This window comes from Lacerta agilis, chromosome 16, assembly GCF_009819535.1.
Source record: "Lacerta agilis isolate rLacAgi1 chromosome 16, rLacAgi1.pri, whole genome shotgun sequence".
Classification (NCBI taxonomy): Eukaryota; Metazoa; Chordata; class Lepidosauria; order Squamata; family Lacertidae; genus Lacerta; species Lacerta agilis.
Genome location: NC_046327.1, coordinates 14082791 through 14108392, shown reverse-complemented (window position 1 = coordinate 14108392; position 25602 = coordinate 14082791). Strand labels below are relative to the sequence as shown.

Sequence of the window (25602 nt, the reverse complement as noted above, 5' to 3'; positions counted from 1 at the left end):
GTTCTTTTGGACCTTGCCTAACTGCAGCGAATCCTGATACTGAGCTAGCATCTGTGCGATTGGGTAGTCTGCGCCAAGCTTTGACTACAATGTCTGCTATGGTGACAAGTGCAGCATCAGGTATGGCTAGCTGTTGATTGAGATTGGAGTAATGTCCTGATCCTGTGAGCATATCTTCTGTGGCAAGTGGCGTTGCACGTCTGGCTGCTACTTCTTTCCACTCTTGAAGGCACAGAAGAGCATCTGTAGGCGACAGGAAGGTGCGAAGAATCAACTTCCAATCAGATGGCAGAAGTCTACTAGTGGACAGTCCTTCAAGTAAACTTCTAGTATAAGGAGCTTGAAGTCCATTTTCGCGTATGGCTTTTCGCAGTTCACGTAGTGTCTCGAAAGGAATAGCTTGATATCTTGCAGGTTGTCCTCCATTAGCACGAATCACTGGAAAGATGTGCATTGGATCAGCACTAAAGTCTATTTGTCCCAAAGCTGCTTCCAAAGCTTGGGTTCTGCAGATGGGCTGCATTGCTGTAGGGTCTGTAGGTGGCATCAGTGAGTTTAAATCTTCTTGATGCTTTCCAAATGATGAGCCACTAGATGGTGCTAAAGAGTCTTTGACATCTGGATGCCTTGAAGATGGCTGACTATGAAGACAAGATGGCTGACTTGAAGTTGGATGAAGACAAGATGGCTGACTTGAAGTTGGATGAAGACAAGATGGCTGACTTGAAGTTGGAGCATAAGGTTGTTGGCTCTGTACTGCAAGTCCTGGCATCTGGATCATCATTGTTTGGCTTTGCTCTTGTCTTGGAATCTGCATTGGCATTGGAGGTGCTGAAGGGTTGGTAAATTGCTGTTGTGCTGCTTGCATTGAAGCTTGGATTGCTGTTGATTGGAAATCAGCTTGCTGCAAAACTGGAGCTGCTGGCTTGAGCGCGGCCTGCAGGGCAGCAGGGTTTGCTGGCAAAAAGGCTGCTTGCTGCTGCTGCTGCTGGATCGCTGGCAAAAGCGCGGCTTGCGATGGAGGAAGCGGGACCGTTGCTTGGAGCGAGGTCCGCGGCTGCTGCTGACTTGAAATCGCTGGCTGGTAAAAGGCCTGCGATGACTGCTGAGCGACTGGCGGTGGGGCAGTCCGCGGCGGGGCTTGAAAGGCCGACGGCGTCTGCTGCACCGGCACAGGCGGCAATGAATCTGGCAACGACAAATTGGACAAGGGCGAGTGCGTGTACGACAACGGGGCCTGAACTGGCTGCTGCGAGGGGGCCGAAAATGGCACAACCGCAAGCGGCAGCACAGGGGCACTATTAAAAGCAGTATTTCCCAAATTCACTGTTCCATTAAGCAAAACATTTCTTGGAGCGATTTGTTGAAAGCAGTTTCTTACTTTGCTCCATACTAATTGTACAGGAATTCCGATTTTCGGGTTGGCCATAAATTCTAACCCGATCCTTTCCCATGAGGCTAAATCTTTCGTTCCTTCCTTAGGGACCCAGGGACAAATTTCCCCAATGGTTTTAACTAAAAGCTCTACTTCTGATTCAGAGACAGGATGACCATTTCTTTTCAAAAGGTACAATAAATCTTCACAAAATTTTACTTGAGCAGTTGAGAGTGAGGAGCCCATTTTTTAAACACTTTTCCAAAACTTTTCCTCCCCCACCCGTAGGCTTCTACTAGGGGACACCGGTTCTACCCGTAGGCTTTAACCGAAAAACCCTGGCACCCGTAGGCTTTAGCCAGAAAACCTCCGCCCCCACCCGTGGGCTTCTACTAGGGGCTACCGGCCCTACCCGTAGGCTTTGACCGAAAAAACCTGGCACCCGTAGGCTTTAGCCAGAAAACCTTTCCCTCCCACCCGTAGGCTTTTTCGGGAGACACCGGCCCTACCCGTAGGCTTTGACCGAAAACCCTGGCACCCGTAGGCTTTTGCCAGAAAAACTTTCCCTCCCACCCGTAGGCTTTTGGGAGACACCGGCCCTACCCGTAGGCTTTGACCGAAAACCCTGGCACCCGTAGGCTTTTGCCAGACCCTTCCCACCCGTAGGCTTTAGGGAAGACCTTACTCTGCCCGTAGGCTTACACTAAACTCCTTGCCGCTCTACCCGGGGACCCCTTGGGGCAAAATATACGCGCGCGACTTCTATTTACAGTACTTTGGGCAAGCGGTGGATTCGCGCTACTGCAGCGAAATCCTGGATAAACCGGGCCGTTATACCTCACCTCTCAATGTCTGTTTCCGAGCCACTTCCGATATGTTGCCTTTAACCGGAGTCTTCGTGGAAGCGATTTTTGACTACGCTTTGCCTCAGAGAGGGCACCACTTGTCGGGGTTTGGTTGCTGGAGCTCCTCGTGCACGGCCTTAGACTGGTTATGCACGAGGTACCAGTTGCGGGGAAAGCGGCCAGCGTTCCGCGTGCTTTTGAGCACGGTCGCCGGCCAAGCCTCACAGTCTGAAGGATGATGAGTAAGCCAATTGAAGACTCTGGTGGAGTGTGAGTTCCTAATTGCCTTCTTTAATGAACAGTTGCCTCGTGAAAATAAATATATACCCTGACTCTGAATATGCGGACCAAATTAAAGAAATTAAAATTTTTACTTTACTCCCCCCTTTAACCCCAAAGGAAGACAGACACCGGTTGTATCTTTAGTGGCTTCGGCAGAACCCGCATAGGCTCGTCCCCTAAGCTAAATTCCCCTAAGCTTAAAGACCCTGCGCGCCCAATCTTCCGCGAGGCTAACTAAATAAACTAAAACCGAAATATCTTCCGCGGGCCTAACCCTAGGCTAACCTAAAAGAAAACCTAACTAAGGCTAAACCGAATGATCTTCAGCGATCTAACTCTAACTAAAGAAAAACCCATCCAACCCGTCCAGCCCGCTCCTAGCCCCTTAAACTAAACTTGACTTCAACTAAAACCCAACTAAAAGAACATGAACGAACTCCTCTGCCTAAGCGGGGTGCCTCTGCCTTTTATTAGGGAACAAACGTGACATCATCATTAGTACTTTAACCAATAAAATCACTGTTGCTGCCCTCCAAAAAGGCGGGAAGCAAGTTTAACGCTCATTAACAACTTTGAACATGACCGGATCTACAAAATAAAGGCGGATTAATCTCACAAGTGAACCACATTATTCATTCATGCTTTCACTTTCGCTTTTACGCGCAATTATACCAAAAGTAGACCTCGAAAAACTTATAAAATAACCAAATAAATATGAATCCATGGCGGATCCGTGAAACGTATTCCGACAATCTTCCAGCATTTCAAAGTCTCAAAACACATCAGGGTACAGTATGGTAGGCAGATTTGCCAAAAGGATGGCAATCCTTTGCAATTATCAGTTAAGTGTGTTCATCCCCAAGGTCTGATAGGGAATAATTACTAAACTTGTGACTGTTACCCTAGCCAAGCTCAGTAGTTATGGGTTGACTGGAAGAAGGAAGCAGATGCAAGGTACAACTGCAAAATGCTAGCATTGATATGCCCCTGAAAAGTAAGACTTCCCTTCAGGCATTTTGCATAACTGCACCATAATAATCTAAATTTGCAGAACCACAAGATATGCATGTGCTTTTTTCTGGGTGTGTGCTAAATGCAGTTTTGAGTGCTGATTGTGATGAATCCCCTCTGTTGTTCTAAGCTTATACACAAACTTTTGCCTACCGGGTAGTTCTTCTCTGAATGATCATCCTGTTCTGTTAATGATTTTTTGCTGAGAGAAGAAAAGCGCAAGATTTCAAACAGTATTTATTACTGTGCATTTTGGGTTTAATTCTCTTCAAATATGATTGGAATCTGTTGGTCAGCTCATTTTTGATTTGGAGTGCAACCAATGTTGGACACACCTGTAACATGTGCAATAAAAGTGCTCTAACCATTGAGGCCCAGTGCAGAGAGAATTACCTGGTTTGGATGTAACACTGAACTATGGTTTATCAGATTAACTTTATCCAAAGTACTAAAGATTAGAAACCGTGCTTTTGATCTTGCTTTGCTTAGACAAACCACAGTTTGGTCCAGTTTGGCCAGAACCCTGAAGGTACTCCCAACCTTTTTGCCCTGATTGAGAGTGTTGCATACGTTTCCATCTTCACGGGAACCTGTGCATAAGTATAACATATATATATATAACACAAGCAGCCGTGTTTGCTGGAACTTGTACAGTCAAACTTCGGTTGTTGAACAGCTCCGTTTTCAAACATTTCGGCTCCTGAACGCCGAAAACCTGGAAGTAAATGCTCCGATTTTCTAACGTTTTTCAGAAGCCGAATGTCTGACATGACTTCTGCTTGAGTGCAAGAAGCTCTTGCAACCAATCGGAAGCTGCGCTCAGTTGTCGAATATTTCGGAAGCCAAATGGGCTTCCAGAAAGGATTACGTTCGACAACCAAAGTTTGACTGTATAATGTTATAAGACTTGCCTGCTGAATCTGGGAGTTTCCTTGTATACTCACAATTTTTAACTTCATAATCCATAAAAGCACATTCTTTTTTTGTGTTAGTTATTGCTGAGCTTTTAGTTCAATAGTTATCTGGCAAGCAACATGAAATGCTTGGCCTATTCCTATTTAGCATCTAGTCCCTTAGTATTTACTTTACTGTGTGGGCATGTCCAGAGGAAGACATTATCTGCCCTTTCCCTTAAAAGGATGGAGATGAGTCAAGAGGTCATAACAGCTGCATGTTCCTGTGGGTAAACAGAGAGATGGGAACTGCTTCAGACTCTTCCCTCCATTCCTTGCATAGCAGATGCTTGAATATCTGCTGATGAAAATAGCCAGAAAACATTTAACAACTTGACCCCCAAGACCGTGGCTAATTTCTCCCACCATCAGTGCTATCTTAAGCATCCATTTTACATAAACAAGAGCATGACTTGACTGTCCATAATCTGCAGATACAATGTTTGGACTGGTTATAAAAGCACAAGAAGACACCTGTATTTTTATTTATTTTTTGCTGTAATCAACACTCTATTGCAGGGGTAGGCACTAAGGCCCGGGGGCCAGATGCGGCCCAATCGTCTTCTCAATCCGGCCCACAGAGAGTCTGGGAATCAGCATGTTTTTACATAAGTAGAATGTGTCCTTTTATTTAAAATGCATCTCTGGGTTATTTGTGGGGCATAGGAATTCATTCATTTCCCCCCCCCCCAAAAAAAATATAGTCCGGCCCACCACATGGTCTGAGGGATGGTGGACCGGCCCATGGCTGAAAAAGGTTGCTAACCCCTGCTCTATTGCTTAATGATCATTTTGATTTTTGCAGTCATATACTCTTGGAGAACCTTACTTTAAAAATGCTATGAATATAAACAATTCTTTACATATTTTTGATGCAACTGTGAGGGCTACTGTTTTTCTTTTTAAGTAAAGGAAAGCTAGGAACGCTCATGCAAAACTGCTCAGTGAAGGCGCATTTCTCGCATCTGTCTTCAATAATGAATAGGCTGGCATGGAATGTTGTCTCTGTAGTGCTAAGAATGTCTAAACTCTTAACCAGCTGCTGCTGCTGCTAGATTAGGGTGTTTATTACCAAGCTATTTCTAAAAAGGAAAAAAAAAGAGAGAGAGGTAAGTCATCTTTAAACAACAACAACCCCAAACTCAAAACTTTTTTCTAGTTCTGTTTTCAGATGAATCTGAATTAGTGAGAGAGAATTAAGTGAGAGTTTATGCAAGCACTGCCATAATGCCTTTCAAACTCGCAATTATCCAAACTTTGCAATGCAGTTCTCTAACCAAACAGTGTTTACAAAAATGCATAAGTTAGGTAGAAGTGAATATATATATACAGTGGTGCCTCGCAAGATGAAAATAATTCGTTCTGCGAGTGTTGTCGTATAGCGAATTTTTCGTCTTGCGAAGCACCAATGGGAAAATAGCGGTTTGACGAAAACAAAACAAAAAATCGTCTTGCAAGGCAAGCCCATTGACATTTTCGTCTTGCGAGACAGCCTTCCGCTAGCGAATGCCTTGCGTCTAGCGAGTTTTTCGTCTAGCGAGGCATTCGTCTAGCGGGGCACCAGTGTGTGTGTTTGTGTGTGTGTGTGTGTGTGTGTGTATATATATAAAGATAATATATGAAAATGCATTATATCAGGAAAATAACTTTGGGGGGGAATCTGTGCGTTACTCAAAACTGCGTACCCAAAATTGTGTTTATTAGGAGGCATATGCACTAAAATGCTGAAGAATTTCCTTGAGGATTTTTTTTTAAAAAAAGACTGTTTGCAATTTGCTGTAGAAATGTGGAGAACCGAATTGAAGACGGGGAAAATGAGAAACCGAGAGAAGCAAAATTGACAGATTTTTCCATCCTTACTCTGCAGAGAGCTCTTCCCTGTTGCATTGCAAATGAACCTTGTTGAACCCCAACTGTTCCCTTTACTGAAAACAGCCGCTGGTGGCATTCTGGGAAAATGCCTTAAAACAGGAACTGAAGAGGGGAAATGTTATTTGCTCCCATTGCTGCTAGAGATGGAAGGAAGTGTACGCCAGTGTGGTGTAGTGGTTAAGAGCGGTAGACTCGTAATCTGGGGAACTGGGTTCGTGTCTCCGCTCCTCCACATGCTTCTGCTGGGTGACCTTGGGCTGGTCACACTTCTTTGAAGTCTCTCAGCCCCACTCACCTCACAGAGTGTTTGTTGTGGGGGAGGAAGGGAAAGGAGAATGTTAGCCGCTTTGAGACTCTTTCGGGTAGTGAAAAGCGGGATATCAAATCCAAACTCTTCTTCTATCTATGTTGGGATTCATGGGGCAGTAGGGGCAAGGATTTTATGCCATGCAATTCAGGATATTGTTTCCTGCATTCATAATGGGTAGGATTGTCTTGACTCCTTCTCCCTCCACCCGCACCTTAAAAAAAAAAAAAGATATCTTAACACAATTGTCACTCAGGGAAAAATACTATTTGTCATTCTTGGTAAACCCCACCCCCTCACTAACCAGCTGTCCTGTCCAGTCCCACTTCAATACTACCTCCAAAACTAAGGTGAACTTTAGCCCAATCAGATCTTAGAACCGTGGGCCAAACCCAAAACTTACTCATACTTTGGCCTTTCTCTGTACCAGAAAATGTACATGAAGTTTTATAGCAGGTATTACCATAGTGCCTGAAAAAAGTCTTTGTAAATATCCTCACAATTGGATTGGATATGAGGGTTGGAGGAGAGGTGCTAAGAGTTAGTTTCTCTTGAGAGTGTGCAGCAGTGGCTTTCCCTGTTGATGGGGTGGCTTGTTCAAATGGTTTGTTCAAATAAGTCAGCTTCATAACCCAGAGTTTGAAGTTGGCTTGTTTGAAGCAAACCATTGTTTAATATTAACTACAGTTTGGACCATGGTGCAAAAGGAGTGGAAAGATTGCCTGAGCTCGAGACTTGGCCACAGTTTATCCCCATCAAAAGGAATTATGCTTTATCATGATATCCAAACTGGCCCATGCAATCTATTGTCAAACTACAGCTTGGAGAAGTGGGAGCTTCAGAGGTTATCATCCTATTTTTGCTAATTGAGTTTGAGCTAAGCTCTTCCCAGGGGAAAAAAGCCTCTTAGTGAATTACTTATTCAGTTCCTCTGGGTGCAAGTGTGATGGTTGTTACTGCAGCTTATAATTCAAGCCCGAGAGACCTTTGAGAAATATAACTTCCAACTCTTTTCCTCGTGTTAAATGTTCCCAATGAGAACCAGCCCAAGTAGCTGAGAAACGCAGTGTGCCTTTTGCCATTTGTTTGGTGAAGTTGCCAAAGATGTTTAGGTACACAGCCCCATGGCAGGTACTCTGCCTTTCGATGGAACAAGATTTGAGGGTAAGAAAATAATTTGCTTTGTTCTGTCTGAAACCACAATATTTTCTGAATTATGAGAAACATTTGTTGGCCTGTGGCGTTGTTGTTGTTGTTTAAGAATGTGATGTATGATAACCAGTTTTCTTTCCGGTTTTGATTTTGCAGTAATTATATGTTTATATAATATCAAAAAGACTGATTATACTGATTTAGGGAAGTTTTGAATCTGTGATATTTTAATGTATTTTAATACTTGTTGGAAGCCGCCCAGAGTGGCTGGGGAGACCTGGCCAGATGGGCAGGGTACAAATAAATTATTATTATTATTATTATTATTATTATTATTATTATTATTATACAGGCAAATACATCTACTAACAAAACTGATCCCTATCTGAAATGTAAATGAGGAACAGTGTTATTAAAGGGGAAAGAAGTTTTAATCTGATACTTAGGCTAAATTTTATAATTCATTGTGCCAAGGATTTAAACAAAATGTTTCAGATTACACAATAGCATCGCATCCCCCACCAGCTCTGATTATCGCAAGTTTTTATTATGCTCTGTTGGTTTCAACAAAGAAATCTCCATCATTTTGACAGGCAGGATCTGTGTCAAGTTTTCATGTGTTAAGGGGATGCTGTGGATGCTGTGCCCATGCTAGCATCCCCAAGTGCTTTACGCACACCCATAGGAATAACCAGCAAGTATTCACTTACGTAAGAGAAAGTTAAGGGGTTCCCTTGTGGACAATGAGACTTAGACAGTGGTACCTCTGGTTACGTACTTAATTCGTTCCGGAGATCCGTTCTTAACCTGAAACTGTTCTTAACCTGAAGCACCACTTTAGCTAATGGGGCCTCCCGCTGCCGCTGCGCCACCAGAGCACGATTTCTGTTCTTATCCTGAACCAAAGTTCTTAACCTGAAGCGTTATTTCTGGATTAGTGGAGTATGTAACCTGAAGCGTATGTAACCCGAGGTACCACTGTACTAGCTCCCTGACCCTGGTGGCATTGGCCATTTGAGAATCAATAACCTGCTGCTTTGTGTGTAGCATCACGTTTTCATTTGCATTGACCCATGCAGGGCTCTGTTTCTTGGTCAGTTTACAGTGTGACAGAATGTTAAGAACTGTCATTGGTTGGCTGCAGCTCAAGAGAGGTAAAAGGTGAGATAAGCCAATGGCTGTTCATGCCTAGGAGTTTTGTGCAGGAGTGTACTGGTGATATTCCAGAGCATCCTTCCCCAGCTTGGTGACCTCTTGTTGTTTTGTACAACTCCCATCATCCCCAGCTGGGGCCGGTGGTGGTGGTACTATATTCCAAATCATCTTAAGGGCACCAGGTTGGGTAAGGCTTCACTGTGCCAGTTGCCAAGAATTGGGTTGCCTGGGTTGTGGCAATTACTGCAATTCCGAATGGAAGACTAGGGAATAGCAAGATCAGCATTGTACTTCTGAAAGAGCCCTTGTTGCACAACACGCACACACTCCAGTGCTCCTTGGATTCTTCTTTTTCCTCCTCCTCCTCCTCCTCCTCCTCCTCCTCCTCTTCTTCTTCTTCCTCACTTGCTTTCTCCTGCATAGTTTACTGCTACAATGCTCCAGACAGGGGAGGTGGGTGGAGCAGCAGTCTGGAAAAACTCCTGAGGCACTGCAAAGTCTGCCATTCCAGTTCACACGGCATGGCAGTGTCTGAGAAGAATACTTCTCAGTTCCTTAAATTGTTTAATACTCCATCCACCTTCTAAATCAGATTACCTTGAGGCCACGTGGATGAAAGATATATATTGCAACAGTAGTGCTGATTTATATATTTAGAATGGTGGAGGGGGCAGGAAAGTTTGGGAAAGTGTTGGTGTTTAATGTGGCAAGTGACTGGGAGATCGTGTGGTTAACTGTGCAGTCTTATGCTAGTCCGCTCAGAAGCAAGTTTGGAGCTTACTCCCAAGTAAAAAGATAGTGCTACTGTGGTTTTATCATTTGTTGGAAGCCATCCAGAATGGCTGGGGCAACCTGGTCGGATGGGTGGCAAATACTAATACTAATAATAATTGCACAAATATGAGCTGGGAGATCTGAAGTTCACTTCTTCAGCCTAGCTTAGGAATCACTAGATAAGTAGGTGGCATACGTCCAATGGGAAGTTCTTGGCCACACTTTCTGAGTCTCCCATTTGTAATACAGGCCAAACTTAATAGAGTTGCTGTAAGGAATACAGTGAGGATGCCCTGACCCAACCGTTGATAAGGGGTTGCATGCCAGGGGATGACCAGGAAACAGCTTGGATCCAAAGCCATCCCAGTCCCCCTTGCACCCACAAACTAGGGAGAGATTTAGACCAGCTTAATGGAAGTTCATTGATTTAACTGGGCCTGTTCTGAGTAAGATTAATATTGGTACCACCCAATATATTTTACTTTATTTCTTTCAAGCATGGTTCTAGTGACCTTCATCGTATCATATTTCAGGGTGGCGGTGTACGACATAAAACTTGCTTTTAGTTCTTTTCATCTGTTTAGATCCTGCCTTGTTTGTGTATGCTTCATGCATGTTTTTAATTAAAGGACAATGCAATTAATTGATGGGGCATATTTGGGGGGCGGGGCGGATAGAATTGTTTACATTAACCTGCTATGATTAGGCAAGGAGAACATGTCCTATGTAACTCTTTAGATAATACATGTGCAATAAGAAGTAGCTCTTGTTATTTAATTTTTAAGTTTAAGCCAACTTAAAAAATAATAGTTTTTAATAGACTATAAAAAGTCCTGGAAAACAGAGTTGGTAACAGAAATGCAGTACTACAAAGATTTTTTTATTTACAGTATTTGTTTTCACAATGAAGAATAAGTTATATTTCTGAATGTACAATAGCAGTGTAAATCAGGTGCAATCTTTTTCCCTTTCTGAGGGACACATGCTCTCAGGAGAATCTGTTGGGCACTACATGCCACATACCCATTCGTTTTCAGAGAGTTATAGGAGAAAATCCTTTCCCCCCAAAGAAGACGAAGGAGGAAATGGGCAGGCAGGGAGGAAGGAACCATGATGGGATGCAAGAATGGGAGAGGTTTTTTTGGGAAAAACCAAGAACCACATAAGATGAAGCTAGGGCTACTTGCTGTTGCGGAGGCACAGGTTGCCAATCTGTGGTGTAAATAAAAGGATGACTTGTTTCTCTGTAATCCGATTTTTTGGTTGCGTTCATTCTTTATGGTGATCTCTGCCGTATAACTAAACAATGCATTATGATTAGGCAATCTTAACACATTCAAAGTACTTGGGAAAGAATTGCACTGGAAGTGTCAATGAGTGCAGAAAGGAACTTGGATGCTATCTTCAAGTTTCTGTTCAAAGAAGCTCTCTGGGGAACTTCTGCTGCTGACTGAAAACATGATGTCACGTGTCATAAATGTTTTCTTATCTTGCAAAGCAGTTTACTTCGCTAGATATTTAGTTTCTCTTCAGGCTAGATGAGTGCCAAGACCCATGAGTGGTACTGTGTGGAGGACTAAACCTCTAATGAATAGGCTTAAGAAAAGTAAAGTAAAATTGTGTGGTGAATCAGGGTGGGTTGGAAGGGGGTGCCCCTTACTGGACCGCTCCTTTTTCTGTAAACAGGTTTCCTCAAAGCAAAACAAAATTACAGTATGTTGCCACCAGACAGGACATACCTCCTGCCATACCCATGTCCATTCAGCCATATGGGGGAGTTTTTGAGTCCGTTCCCCCAGGTCCCTGCCTTCCAAAACCAGCTCTAAAATAAATAATCAATGAGAGGAGCTTTGGACTTAAGTTCCCAGCCCAAAACCACCACAAAAACTTGTGAAGTGTCTTTAGAACACAAAACGTAGGCTAGCCATGCCATTTTAGCACAGGGAGAAATTGATGAGAAGTTCCAGATATTTGCCTTTTAAAATCACTATAGCCAGATGTCTAAATATAAATTATATTGGGAGGGGGTTAACAGTAGAAGTTTAATAGAAGGCAACAATTAGGCTTGTAAAGAAAGCCAATCTAACTTAGCTGGCCAAGTTCCTTGCAGAGTCAAATTTCCGAGAGGAACCATCTTTGGACTTATGATCACATGCTTCCCAAGAATGCAAAAGCTTGAGGATAAAACTTCACATATTTATGGGAATCTGAAGCCCATAGGAGCCAGTCTTCTTCCTAAAAACCGATTGGTGTTTGACCCGATGGCAAAAGGAGACCCATGTCTAATGGCAGTCATCTCTTTGGCCAATCCAAAAATTACAGTGAGGCTAGTTGCACTTTCCTAGTGAATCTAAACTTACACTAAAGGCCTGGTGGGGTCAGTTCTGTCAAGCCACTGAGTGGGTGGGGATTCAAAGGAACAGGACAGGATATGCTTATTCATACTTCATGGCTGTATCAGAATACTGTATAGGGGTTTCTCACAAGTTTGGTTATCTGGAATGGAGCAAGTTTCACACCAACAATCTATGCAGCAGTAAATATCCATAAAGTGCTTGCTGATTTCCTAGACATGTAGAACTAAAAGCAACTACATTTCCCCACCCCACCCGTAAAACCAGAAATATTTTTTTTCCTTGGATGTACTGTTGACCTGGGAAGAAGAAAATCCTGTTAGAGTGAATGTATCATGCTGCTATCTTATTGCATAATCAGAATATTAGTTTGCACTGATAAAATAAACACATGAGACGTATGGGACGGGAAACGTTTGTTTTAGTTGAATGGATCACTTTAATAGCATATTGCTTTACAATGCTTCTTGTGGCTCTTTGTACTTTTGGTTAAGACAAGCAAACAAAAGCTAGAGCTTGCCAAAATATAGCTCGCATTGTAAGAAAATTTCTGCTTGGCAGTTATTTGCCTTTTCTTCTTCATTGTACAAGTGTGTTGGTGAAAGGCGCTCTTCATAGCCTGAGCAAAACATGTAATAGTCCTGTTTCTGCTACAAATGAAATTATACGCAACGATAGATAGAAGTAGGTTCGGAAGCTGGAACCCAGAATGTGCTTGCACTGTAGATGGGGATGGGAAATCCAGTGTGGAAGGTTCTTTTCTTGTATTTCCAGTGCAGATAACTGACTCTAAAGATGTGCTGCTAGGTTTTTGTATTTTTAGGATTTTAACATTTCTTATTGCACTGTATTTGCACCACGTTTTAGTTTCTCAGTTTCATCATTATCTATACCAGGGGTCCCAAACTAAGGCCTGGGGGCCGGATGCGACCCAATTGCCTTCTAAATGTGGTCCGGGAATTTTACATGAGTAGAATGCGTGCTTTTATTTAAAATGCATCTCTGGGTTATTTGTGGGGCATAGGAATTTGTTCATTTATTTTTTTTCAAAATATAGTCCGGCCCCCCACAAGGTCTGAGGGACAGTGGACCGGCCCCCTGCTGAAAAAGTTTGCTGACCCCTGATCTATACAGTATTTATTATTTTGTAAAACACTTAAGCTACTAAGCGATATAAAAATATATATATTTAAAAAATAAATATACAAGTGGTGCTAATTCAATCTTTCAGTTGGTTTTTGCACTACCACCACCACTGGTAATAGCTGACTTCATAAGGTCATGATCTGTTGCCAGTCCCATTTTAAGGCACATTTTGCCTCAGAATGAATAAAAGTTGCAAGATGTCAGTAGCAGGAGCGAGAGAGAAAGTTTGGGAATCACCTTGGGACTGGTTCAACAATATTGACTGGTATTCAGTTCAACTTAAGTTTTACACAGAAGTAGACCTATTGAAATTAAAATGACCCGAGTTAGTCGTGTTCATTAATTTCAGTGGGTCTACTGTGAATAAAACTCAACTGAATACTACCCAATAATATTATTTTCCCCTAAATAGCAGTACAGAGATTTTCTAGTGGAAATTAACCTGGATACTCTACTATCCTGCCCTGCCCTGTCTATCCTATAGTTACTGTAGCAGTTATAAGGTTTATATAACTGAAGCGTTATCCCTGATACCCTTGTTTTCTATGTGCAGGGAGGTTTCCTCCCAGCCCATAGCAAAGTATTCAACCTTGCACCTGAAGTAGGTCATTTCAGGAGAGGCTTTAGCATTCAATCCTGGTGCATATTCAAACTAACACTCAATTTGAGAATGTAGAAGAGAAGGCAAGTGATGACTAGAATACCAATAAATACGGTACTTGCTCACACAGAAACAAGTCCCATTTAATTACATGGGGGTTATGCCTAAGTAACTGTGCATAGAATTTCAGCCTAAACATTTTGTAGCTCAGCAACACTGATTAATACCTGATTATAAAATGAAACATTAAAAAGAAATCTTGGTTAATCTGTGATATGTCTCCATCTTGCTTTTTCAGTCCTGAGATTAGATTTGATGTCCATGTTAAGAGAAAGACCATACAGGATGCTGCAAAATATGTCTATTTATAGGGAAATCCTATTATTCAGTTAATGGTTCCAGTGGTGTTTTTGCACAATGTATGCCACATTTCATTCTGAAGACACTAGCTCTCCATACATGTGCTTTTTTACTTGTATGAATGCTATTTCAGATTCAGTGCAAATAGACTGATTTGCAGGAAAGAATATATACCGGGACAATCTCTCTTTCTCCCCTCCCCACCCCTCAAAAATAATGTAGCATCTACAGCTATTCTCTAGAGGCTTGTGTTCTCCAGTCTACCCCATAATTGCATTAGCATGTAAATGTCTTGATGGCCTGGTTTCCTGTGCCATTAAACTGACTTCAGGCACCTTAGGATGCTTGCAATCGAGGGCAGTTCCTTTTTGGAAAACCATTGGATCGGATTGTTTTGCCTGCCACCCCAGGCCGAGGTGAGGAGTTAAAACATTGTGCATTTCTTGTGCCTGAAAATGAGCAACAAATAATGGGCACTGGAAATAAAAGGGAATTTTTTTTTTGTTCTCTTCTGAACTTGTATTTATAGCCCAGGGATTTCACATAATTGGTTTTGCTAGATATAAATTATTGGAACACACTGCATTGTGTGAACTACACTTTCCTTAGAAACAACGAATGCTTCAGTTTCCCTGGCTATGCTGAATTGTATAGCCTTTATTTTCAAGCAATGGTATATGCACACCATTTTGCTCATCTAGCCGACACTCACTACAGATTTAAATCGGCTTTGCATTCGTCCTCTCTCCTCTGGGAATCCTGGGAACTGTAGTAAAGTTAGAGGGGCATATAGCACCCAACATGACTTAAATTAGTATGTAGATATGCCCTCATACTATAATTTGTATACACCTTTTTATCGTGTTTTTAATATTCTGTTGGGAGCCGCCCAGAGTAGCTGGGGAAACCCAGCCAGATGGACAGGGTATAAATAATCAATTATTATTATTATATCATACTAAGTTAGGTACCCTGATAAACATAAACTGAGAAGGGTTCAGATGTATAAGTTGGGGCTTTCACCTTTTAAAAACACATAAAAGCTGTGACCTCATCTTTTCTCAGTAACACGGCCCAGTAGGAGGAACCAGCATTTATTTATTTATTTATTTGCCAATCTCCACTCTGCAGTTGCTCTGAATTTTGAACAGCAATTGCAATTTTGTATGTGGATCGCTATCATGATACAAAAGTTGCATGAGGAGTTACATTTAAGTGGCAATCCTAAACATGCTTACTAGGAGTAAGCTGTGTTTGAACAGGGTTTAACTCATCTCTGAGTAAATATTTTATTATTATTATTAAGATTTATATACCGTCCTCAAAATATCTCAGGGCAGTTCACAAGACAAAAAACTAGATAAAAGCACAAATACAGTTGTACAGTGGTCCCTCGACTTACGAATTTAATCCGTTCTGAATGCACATTCGTAGGTCGAAAAGTTCGTAAGTCGAAAAAGGCGATTTCCCATAGGAATGCATTGGAAACGGAAATATTTAGAAAAATTCATAAGTTGAGGAAACCGCATCTAAAACCGCCAATGGATTTCCTTCGGATGTTGAAAAGTTCGTAGGCGTGAGGCCACTTTTTTCGTTCGTAAGTCGAAAAATTCAGATGTCGAGTATTTCGTAAGTCGAGGGACCACTGTCCCTTGGAAGTAGAAGTAGAATGGAATCCATTCCAGTCGACTTCCAAAACGTTCAAAAACCAAAGCACGGCGGAAGCTCCCACAGCCAATCGGAAGCCCCGTCGGACATTCGGCTTCCAAAAATAGTTTGCAAACCAGAAAAGTCACTTCCGGGTTTGAGACGTTCGGGAACTATGCTGTTTGACTTCCAAGGAAGTTAAAACAGAAGCAACAAAAGCCAACCCAAGCACATTTAAAAGGCTGTAGAATATTAATCAGCTCAAGGCCTGGTTCAAGAGGAACGTTTTTGCCTGGCGCCTAAAAATATATAATGATGGTGCCAGGTGAACCTCCCTGAGGAGAGCATATCACAGATGGGGAACCAATACAGAAAAAGGCCTATTCTTGTGTTGCTGCCCTCCGGACCACTCATGGAGAAGGCACACGAAGAAAGGCCTCAGATGATGAACACAGAGTCCAGGTTGGTTTATATGGGGAGAGGCGGTCCTCTTACATGCCTTGTAAGAAAGTGTCCCACAGTGTGTTAAAATAATGACATTAACATTTCTTTGCTTCATATACTGCCACCACTGCAGGGTTGTTGTTATTATTTTTTGCATTTGGTCTGCATCCTTTTCTTTTCTTTTTACACCTTTCAGTACTGTATACTTTTAGGATCCTCATACAATATTGTGAATCAGGGCTGCAACAGGATAACTCTGCAGTTGCACCCCCATGTCTCTTTCTAAATTTAACATAACAAAATGATGTGATTTTCGTGGCTGCAGTCTGTTTATACACGGTAACATCATGCTTTCTGACAAAAAATAGAGAGACTTGGACTTTCAGTGGCACCACAAATTTTAATTGTCAGGCTAAGCAGATTGATTGATTGATTGATTGATTTCTAGACTGCTTAACTCATAGCCTTCCAAACTGTGTGTCATGACACGTTAGTGTGTTGGCTGCAGTGTGTAGGTGTGTCGTGCAAACGCTCCCCATGCTCCTCCAGGGGCTGGAAGGGGGTTAGTTTAACCCAGGGGTCAGCAAACTTTTTCAGCAGGGGGCCAGTCCACTGTCCCTCAGACCTTGTGGGGGGCCGGACTATATTTTGAAAAAAAATATGAATGAATTCCTATGCACCACAAATAACCCTGAGATGCATTTTAAAATAAAAGCACACATTCTACTCATGTAAAAACACGCTGATTCCTGGACCGTCCGTGGGCCGCATTTAGAAGGCGATAGGGCTGCATCCGGCCCCCAGGCCTTAGTTTGGGGACCCCTGGTTTAACCTCTGGTTTGCTAGCAAAACTAAATTACTGTGTTGTGAAACGATGCATGTCTAAAAAAATGTTTAACCGACATGAAAAGTTTAGAAAGCTCTGGTTTAACAAATTAAAAGTATTTGTTACTTGTGTCAGTGTAGAATGTATTTGCATTCAATAGTGGACATAGTTGTTTTGTTTTATAATATTACAATGTTTCATAAAGGTGGCAAAACCCGTGGTAGTTCACTGTGACCAGATATAATCTCCTGTAACTACAATTCCCACCAGCCTCAGCATGATCAGAGATTATGGGAGTTGTAGTCCCAACATCTGGAGGATGCCATGCTGGCTGCTCTTGCTGGACAGTTTACATCACTTTGTTGTTGTTGTTGTTGTTCAGTTGTTCAGTCGTGTCCGACTCTTCGTGACCCCATGGACCAGAGCACGCCAGGCACGCCTATCCTTCACTGCTTCTCACAGTTTGGTCAGACTCATGTGGGTAGCTTCGAGAACACTGTCCAACCATCTCATCCTCTGTCGTCCCCTTCTCCTTGTGCCCTCCATCTTTCCCAACATCAGAGTCTTTTCCAGGGAGTCTTCTCTTCTCATGAGGTGGCCAAAGTACTGGAGCCTCAACTTCAGGATCTGTCCTTCTAGTGAGCACTCAGGGCTGATTTCCTTGAGAATGGATAGGTTTGATCTTCTTGCAGTCCATGGGACTCTCAAGAGTCTCCTCCAGCACCATAATTCAAAAGCATCAATTCTTCAGCGATCAGCCTTCTTGATCACTTACATCACTTACGATCCTGAAAACTGAAGTTGATACTTTCAAACCTTGAAATATTATGGTTGGGGTTTTGTTTCAGTTGTGTTTGGTTACAAATGGAGCCACAGTGGGAGGTGGAAAGTGATGTCAGTGGCAGAGTGAGCCTTGCTAGAAGTTCCTAGTTTGCAGAGACTCAGCAGCCTGACATTTACTTTCTAACATTTCTTTGTATGAATGGCTTGAAGGGGGGGGGGAGCTTGTGTGTGCTCTCTCCCCCTCTTTCCCTTCCTATAAACCAGCCCTCAGCCTTCTGACATCACAGTGCCATAAGGAGGCAGAGAAGGAATTTGATTTCAATGAGCTAAAAAAAGGAGTCTTTGTGGGGGGTGGGAGAGGCACGGCTGCTTCAAAGATCTTAGGCATCAAATGAGGTAAGATCCTGTTTCTTATTGTTTCCTAAACTCTAGACACCACAGGTTGTCCTGTCATTAAGTGTTTTGCTCTGAAGAGTGCATTTTATCGTAAAGGTTGCAGGCAGTGTGGTTGAGGTTTAAAAGAATATGTGGCCCCCGTCTGCTGCAAACTATGCGGTAACGGTTGCAAATGCATGTGTTTCCTTTTCCTGCCTTAATAACTTAAGACACTTCTTGCTTGTCCCAACCAAAATTAATCAATTAGATGAAGTTAGCACGAGTGGAGGAAATACCCTGCGCCTTTGCAACATGCAATTTTCAGGAGTAGCCTGTAATATTTTAGGAGAAGTAGATCTCTAAATGATTGCAGACCCGTTTCTGAGCTACTCGGAACAGCCTCCTTCTGCTGCTGCAGTGCAGTGTAATGTACTTGGGGGTTATCAGCAGGATCACGCAGCTTTCTCTTCCTTTTCAAAAGGCTATTTTAAAACACAGCTTATACTTTTCTGCTACATGAGACCTTCTTGAGTACAGCAAATGGACACTGGGGAAACACAATAGGGGTAGCTAGCCTCTTGGGTTTGTACAGGCACTTGTGAGGTCTGTTTCTCCTTTGACTTCTTTCTCGCTCTCTCCCATTCTAATAATGCATCCATTGATATAGCGAGTGTGTTTAATTGTGTCTGAAAAAGCAAGCATAGAATGGTGCCTTTATATCACCATTCTCCAAGCTGCCTCACATTGCTTCGCTATTTCTTTTCGTTCACTTAATTTAGTAGTTAAAACACTATTTAGGATTGTTATCCCAAGTTCTTGTTGTTACCAGTTTACTTGTTCACCGATGATTTATCAGTTTGTCTGGATAAATTATTTATCTCTCCTCTTTCCTCTCCCCACCCTCCAGTTGTTTTTAGTTCTCCCCCTCCTCACTTTCTTTAAATAGCATCTGTCTTGAGTTGTTTCTTGTTGTCTAATATTCTGGAAACTAGAGTTACCGTCTACAGTTTTAAAAAGTGTGCATCTTTCTTAAGACAATTGCCTTCGGAAGATTAGACCATTTATTTTCATATAACCATTTTGGTGTGATAATATATACTTCAAACAATTTCTCATTCTGCTGGTTTTGTGGGGGGGGGGGGGCGGCGCATCTTGCTTTCAACTTACACTCATGCCTCCAAATTTTCATACATTACCTACCAGACTTTTAGGAGATTCTTGTTCTGAATAGTTACTTTGCAACATGCTTGTTGAGTTTGTGCCTTCCTTTCATCATCCACCTTTTTTGCCTAATGCAACTTTGATGAAAATGTGTTAATCAAATAAGTACCTTAACATAAGCCAGATGTGCTGCTTCTGGCTTCATTGGTGGCTTTTCATCAGGAAATGGAGAATCGGTGGCTGCCGGGAGGGAGCAGCAGGAGGAGTGGGTTGGAGAAGGGAATGTCTTATTCATTAGGATTCCTTGGTTCCTTTTGTCCATACAAGGAGGAGGAGGAGAGCAGTTTCTAAATCAGGCTTCCAGTGAAATGAGCTGGCCTGGGGAATGGTTAGGCGAATGGTTAAGAAAACATAGGGAAATTACTGAGCTTATAGTGCTAGTTAGTCGTCACATGGTAGGTCATATGTTATAGCCCAGATACACCAATGGCATGTAAAGAATTTGACGGCATCCTGTTATACTTCCTTCTTGAAAGCAGCATTGTAAGTCATTCTTTATTAACCTTTCCACACCCCCAAAAGAAATAGCTGGTTTTGTACTTCAGATACGAGTTTCTCACTAACAGCCACTACCCCTCAAAAATGACAAAATGCTTTGGAAACCACCGTAAGATCCCAAAGGACTTCATGACACAGGATGTGGTCTGCTTTTCTCTCTCTTTTTTTACCCTTTCAAGAAAGAAATGACAGCACATGGAAGCTCTTTAGCATGCCTAAAGTAGCTGTTTAGGCCAATTTGCTGAGTTCAGCTTCCAGTCGATATACTTTGCTTGTTTTGCCAAGACTCTGGGCTCATCTGCACTTCCATTTGTCCTGTGATTTCTTCAGTTTGTCTTGTGATTTTATAGGCATGGGTCTGAACAGTTTTCAAAATTAGCCAGGCGCATTTTGCACCTGGCTATTGGGCACTTGTGACCAAGTGAAGATTCCTGGGTGCCAGGATAGCACCTGAGAGGTACATGCCTGGAGGTACATGCCCGAGGATCATTGGATCTTGACTGTTTTCACACACTAGCAACACATCCTGTAGAATTCTATCACTTATATTTTGTCTGCACAATCAGAATGAATTTCTGGAACCAAATTGCTTTTTCTGTGCAGCCTGAGCAGGAGCAGTAAACAACGTTATAGTCAATTATTGTAGTTTGTCTTCAGTTACCCAACACCACTGCCCTGCTCACAGTTGTAAAGAATTTTCTTATGTTATGAGTGGTCTGCATCATCAGTTAAAAAAAAAAGAGGTTGGAATAGGCCAATATATAATGTGGACTGTCCCTGGATCAAGTGACTTTTCTTCTTTAAGTTCTCAAAGATCTTAACCTAGCTCAAGGTTGTCATCCGAGCTAGCCATATGTTTAACTAAGAACCAATCACAGTCAATCCATCATTTGAAAAGTAAGACTTTAGAGCTGTCTTCTCCAAAATGGCAACTAGACATTCTGTTTTGGCGACTGCAGCCTTGGTTTTTAAGGAGTCGTTTAGACCTTTTAACCTGACCCTAGAAATAAATTCAGACATGACTCAAATTTTGGTTTGGTTTTTGGCAGAATTTAGGCCACAACTTGATTGATTACAATCAATCAAGTGAGTGGTTGCATAGGCTCTGGTTCGACTAGCTCCCTGCACCGTTGCAGGCAGCGGTGACCCAGAGCTCAATCGTAGGTCAGCCTAGGGTAAACACCAGGGTTAGCAAAAGGCGGTGTTCTACCTGTCCGCCGCCCTGATGAGCCCTGGATTCTGGCACGGGCACAACCCCTTTCAGGGTTGACCAAACCATTGAATCCTTGGATTCCTTTACCGGAATACCCTTCACATAGGGATGGCGAGACCCTTCTGCCATCCCTATCACCTGAACCAGAGCCTATTCGCAACCTTACAAGTTGTGACAATTTGCTACGTGGCAGGCAAAACCCAAGTGGCAACAGCCAATCAGCCAAGTGGGGGAAATTCTTGCCGTGCCCCTGCCTCAACAACAGGTGACACATGATGGCATAGCAAGGTCAAGCGCAATCCCTAAATATAGGGAGAGGTGGGCGGGTGTTTCAATGCACTGGCCCGAAGAAGAAGCTCGGCGACAAGAGCATGGGCATAAATAGGTCCCTTGATGTCCTTTCTCTTGCGTCCCATTGGCCAGATTGCTCCCAGCATCGAGGGCCCTACCAATAGGGGTTATGGCTATCCAGATGATCCCACCCACAACAACAACAACAGCGTCTGGTTGCCAGGTCGCACTGCAACATGTGCCCTCTTTGAGGGAGGACCCGATATATCTGAGTTTCTAACACTGGGCCTGATAGGTTTTCCTTTTGTCTCACCGCTTTCCCTGGGGAAAACCCACTGTGTACTGCTGAATCAGAACAAACGGCAATCTGAAGAAAACCTGATTGGCATTTGTTCCAATTCAGCAGTAAATAACAGGTTTTCCCAGGGGAAGTGATGGGGCAAACGAGAAACCACTCAGACCATATTTCCCATGCTAGGTCTCCCAATGCCAGAAGTGACTGAAGACAAAGGGGCTTGGGAAGAGATGCTGAATGGAGGCAAGTCATGAGAGGGGAAGAGAGTTTAGCTTCCTTCACCCATGTACCCATTTTGCTTTGAAGGCTGGGTGTCCCTCATCCTATTACTTCCTGGTTGGGTCCATTTTGGAAAGCGCAGCAGTTTGGCCTTAAGGTTCCAAATGTCCAAGCAGCAGATTTTTTCTTCCATCCTGATCACTGGAAGTTCCTTGACATTCTTCCAAAAATTTGTCCCTGTTGAAACAGTTGGATGCAGTGGCAAGACCCAGGTTACACCAGGTCCCTGCATGACAAGAGCTTGCAAGTAATACAAAGTTGTTGGCTGTTTTGCTTTTTGATCCCTGTACTACCTCTGTTCTGATTTCCATACATGCTTTGCATCTCAGACACTTAACATTTTGTGGAATAGGAATTCCAAGAAGCGGGGGGGGGGGGGATATGCTAATGGCTTTTAAAAGCCACAAATAGTTGCAGTTTTACTACAGTACATTGCATAAATGTCACTGCTGCATAGCAGCTGGAATCAAAAGGCAAAACAAGGCATGCGAGTGTGGAATATGCTACACTTACTAAAAATAACTCCTGCGGAGTTTTAATTCTGATTACTTCAAGATGGCATCAGTAGAACTTTTGAGCACTGAAGCTATATGCTAATGTGGTGAAACTAGTCTGTTTGTGTGATCTGTTCAGAGGGGAAGGTAGAATTCAGGACAAAAAATCAGTCAGATTAATTTTTTGTTTGCTTTACTATCACTGGCATCACTTTTTAACTGATGGCAAGGAAGTGTGGATTCTCAAAAGGGACTTTCGCCCCCATTGACCTAATTAGTAATTACAAGCATGTTCAAGCACGGGTGTCTAATACATTATTCAAGCCTCATCCTATGTATTCTCAAAAGTTTATATTATCCCTCCTTCTTATTCCTATGGCAAGAGCACCCATGTTCTAGAAAGGCTGCTACCTTTCTAGATATTCATGGTCCTACTCTAGACTCACATAGAGTCTAGAGTAGGACCTTGAGCATCTAGAAAGGTAGCAGCCTTTCTAGATAGACAGTGTGAAAGAGAAACCCTAACTGTAGAATGAGCGTCTCCACCCCCATCGTTCTGCCCAGACACTGAGATCCAGCTCCGAGGGCCTTCTGCTGGTTCCCTTACTGCGAGAAGTGAGGTTACAGGGAACCAGGCAGAGGGCCTTCTCAGTAGTGGTGCCCGCCCTGTGGAATGCCCTCCCATCAGATGTCAAGGAAATAAACAACTACCTGACTTTTAGAAGATATCCGAAGGCAGCCCTGTTTAGGGAAGTTTTTAATGTTTGATGTTTTACTGTGTTTTTAATATTCTGTTGGGAGCTGCCCAGAGTGCCTGGGGAAACCCAGTCAGGTGGGCAGCATACTATATCTATATCTATCTATCTTTCTATCTATCTGTCTATCTATCTATTTTTCTATCTATCTATCATCTATCTATATATGTTGCAGAAGCTGCTTTAACGGTTCTACAGCTGAGTTCTGATTTACTATGAAGAAGTAATTCTCATTTATTTTAGTGGGGTCTAATGGGTAATATTAGGACCTATTTTTCTCACTTTACCTGGGTATTTATTTTGACCCAATAATATGTCACAATTATATGGGGCATGTACAAATCAGACTTAAATCTTTCCCATAGAAATCTATGGGACATATAGTGGCTAAGCATGTCCTAAACACTCCCATTGAAATAAATTACATAGAAAACTCTGATTGCATCATGTTTGCATTTTTTAAAACAATGTTTTGTTTATTTATTTATTCATTCATTCAGTCTGTGTATCTGCTGCTTTTAATCTTGTGTTGGTTAGAGGCTTCTGAGCAACTATTTTCATTAGCCTCTTGTACATCTGGATATGTAAACATATGTTTAATTAAAAGGATGGTAACAATGGCATGACCTTCAGGAACTGTGTAATGCCAAAATTGCATGTCCTGATTTTAGGACCTACAATTTAGGTAATCAGATGTATATGAGATAATTATGTAATGGGAATATTATTAGTATGGGGTTTCTTCTCTAATTATTTCACTAGCTAGTAGTCAAACTCTTTTACCTTTTTGCTTTGTGTGCTAAACACAGAAGAAGTTGTGAAATGACCATAAAGCATCATATTTTAGTAGGCAACTAGAGCAATCAGGGAAATGGAACAAGCTTGCAAAGCAACATCTGTTTTATTTTAATAGTTCATATTGCACCAAGACTTCGGTAATAGGGCAGATTACCTTTTCTCTGTGAACAGAGTGGCCTTGTCTTCCCATTGTAAGGATGAAACCAAGTATTACATGGTTGTTTTTCTTAGAGAAAATATATTTCAGAAAGAGGCAATTTTGAGCGGAATGGTGGTCGCGGGAGATTCCTCCTCTCCTCCTCCCCGCCCCCTCTCTCACACACACCATGTGTGTGACTTGTAATTCCGTCAATGTAATTATTGAGTGTAGTGACACTGACAGAGAACAACAGTATTCGGCAGCGGTAGGCGACTTGATACCCTCCAGTTCTGGATTATAATTCTCATCTTCCCTGATCATTGGCCACACTTGCTGTGGCTGATGGGCCATACTTGCTGTGGCTGATTTATCGTTATGTGTGCATGTGCTTATTCTGAGCAGAGTTCTCTCTCCTTAGCCAGAACGGGAAGCCAGGGTTTTAAAGCAGGGTTAGGACCGAACCATGGTTAACTGTACCTAACAGCTGCTTCTCCTGTTATAAGGGGTGCATCTACAAGTCCTTTGCCACTGCCTACACCAGTTGGATTCCGCTTGTCCATAGGGTCTCTTGCAGGCAGAATCCATTGATATGTCTATATAAGCTAACCCCGAAGCCCTTCATGAAAAGCATCCAGTGTTTTTTGCAGGGAGGAAAGGAACCTTGAGAAGCATCTCATCTGCTGTCCTTAGGTAGTGGTATTACTGGCCAAACAGTAGGCAGCAGAGGGAATAGCATTCATCACTTCTTTTGCTCAGAGAAGTGATGGGTTACAGCCCAGTGCACATTCACCTTTGCTGCAGTGTGTTCAAGCACAAAGGAAGCATATTTTAACCCCAGCTTGCAGTGTGCCTGTTCTTGATCACAGTTCTAAAGTGATGAGAGTTTTAGTTCTATATAAACAATGGTCTGATAGCTTTATTGGCCAGAGGCTAAGGTGATGTTTGATGCGTCACTGGGAGTTCTGTGAACATGTCAAAACTGTGAATGTTTATACGGAAGCAGGTTTGTCTGTAACACAACATGTCCAGGAAGGGATACAGGGAAATAACCCCTCATGGTCCTTTGTAGTCGTCGTATCTGTAGAAGCACCAGAACTCTCAGATCTTGCAAGACTATATATTCGTTATTATAGAAATCACAGAATACTAGAGTTGGAAAGGACCTCAAAGTTAATCTCTTCCAACCTCCTGCAATGCAGGAATCTTTAGCTCAAAGTAGGGCTCCAACCCACAGCCCTGAGATTAAGATCAGGGCCGTCTTAAGCATATCATGCGCCCTGGCGTGGCCAGCAAACTCGCGCTCCCGCACTCCGCCGGGCAGCAAGTGGGCACTGCCAGCGGGGCTGGAGGGCGGAGG

General features: G+C 42.6%; 1 protein-coding gene across 6 annotated transcripts in view; it reads left to right on the top strand.

Annotated features, from left to right (window-relative positions):
* PALM2AKAP2 (PALM2 and AKAP2 fusion) overlaps positions 1-25602 on the top strand; it is a 238021-nt gene that overhangs the window by 185557 nt on the left and 26862 nt on the right. Inside the window, exon 1 of one of the 6 annotated variants that reach the window (XM_033173329.1) lies at positions 7777-7809. The exons of the other annotated variants lie outside the window; for them this stretch is intronic. Within the exon in view, the coding sequence (XP_033029220.1) occupies positions 7792-7809 (18 nt within the window). The 5' untranslated portion in view covers positions 7777-7791. Of the gene's footprint in view, positions 1-7776; positions 7810-25602 lie in introns of those variants that run through there. 6 annotated transcript variants of the gene reach the window in all.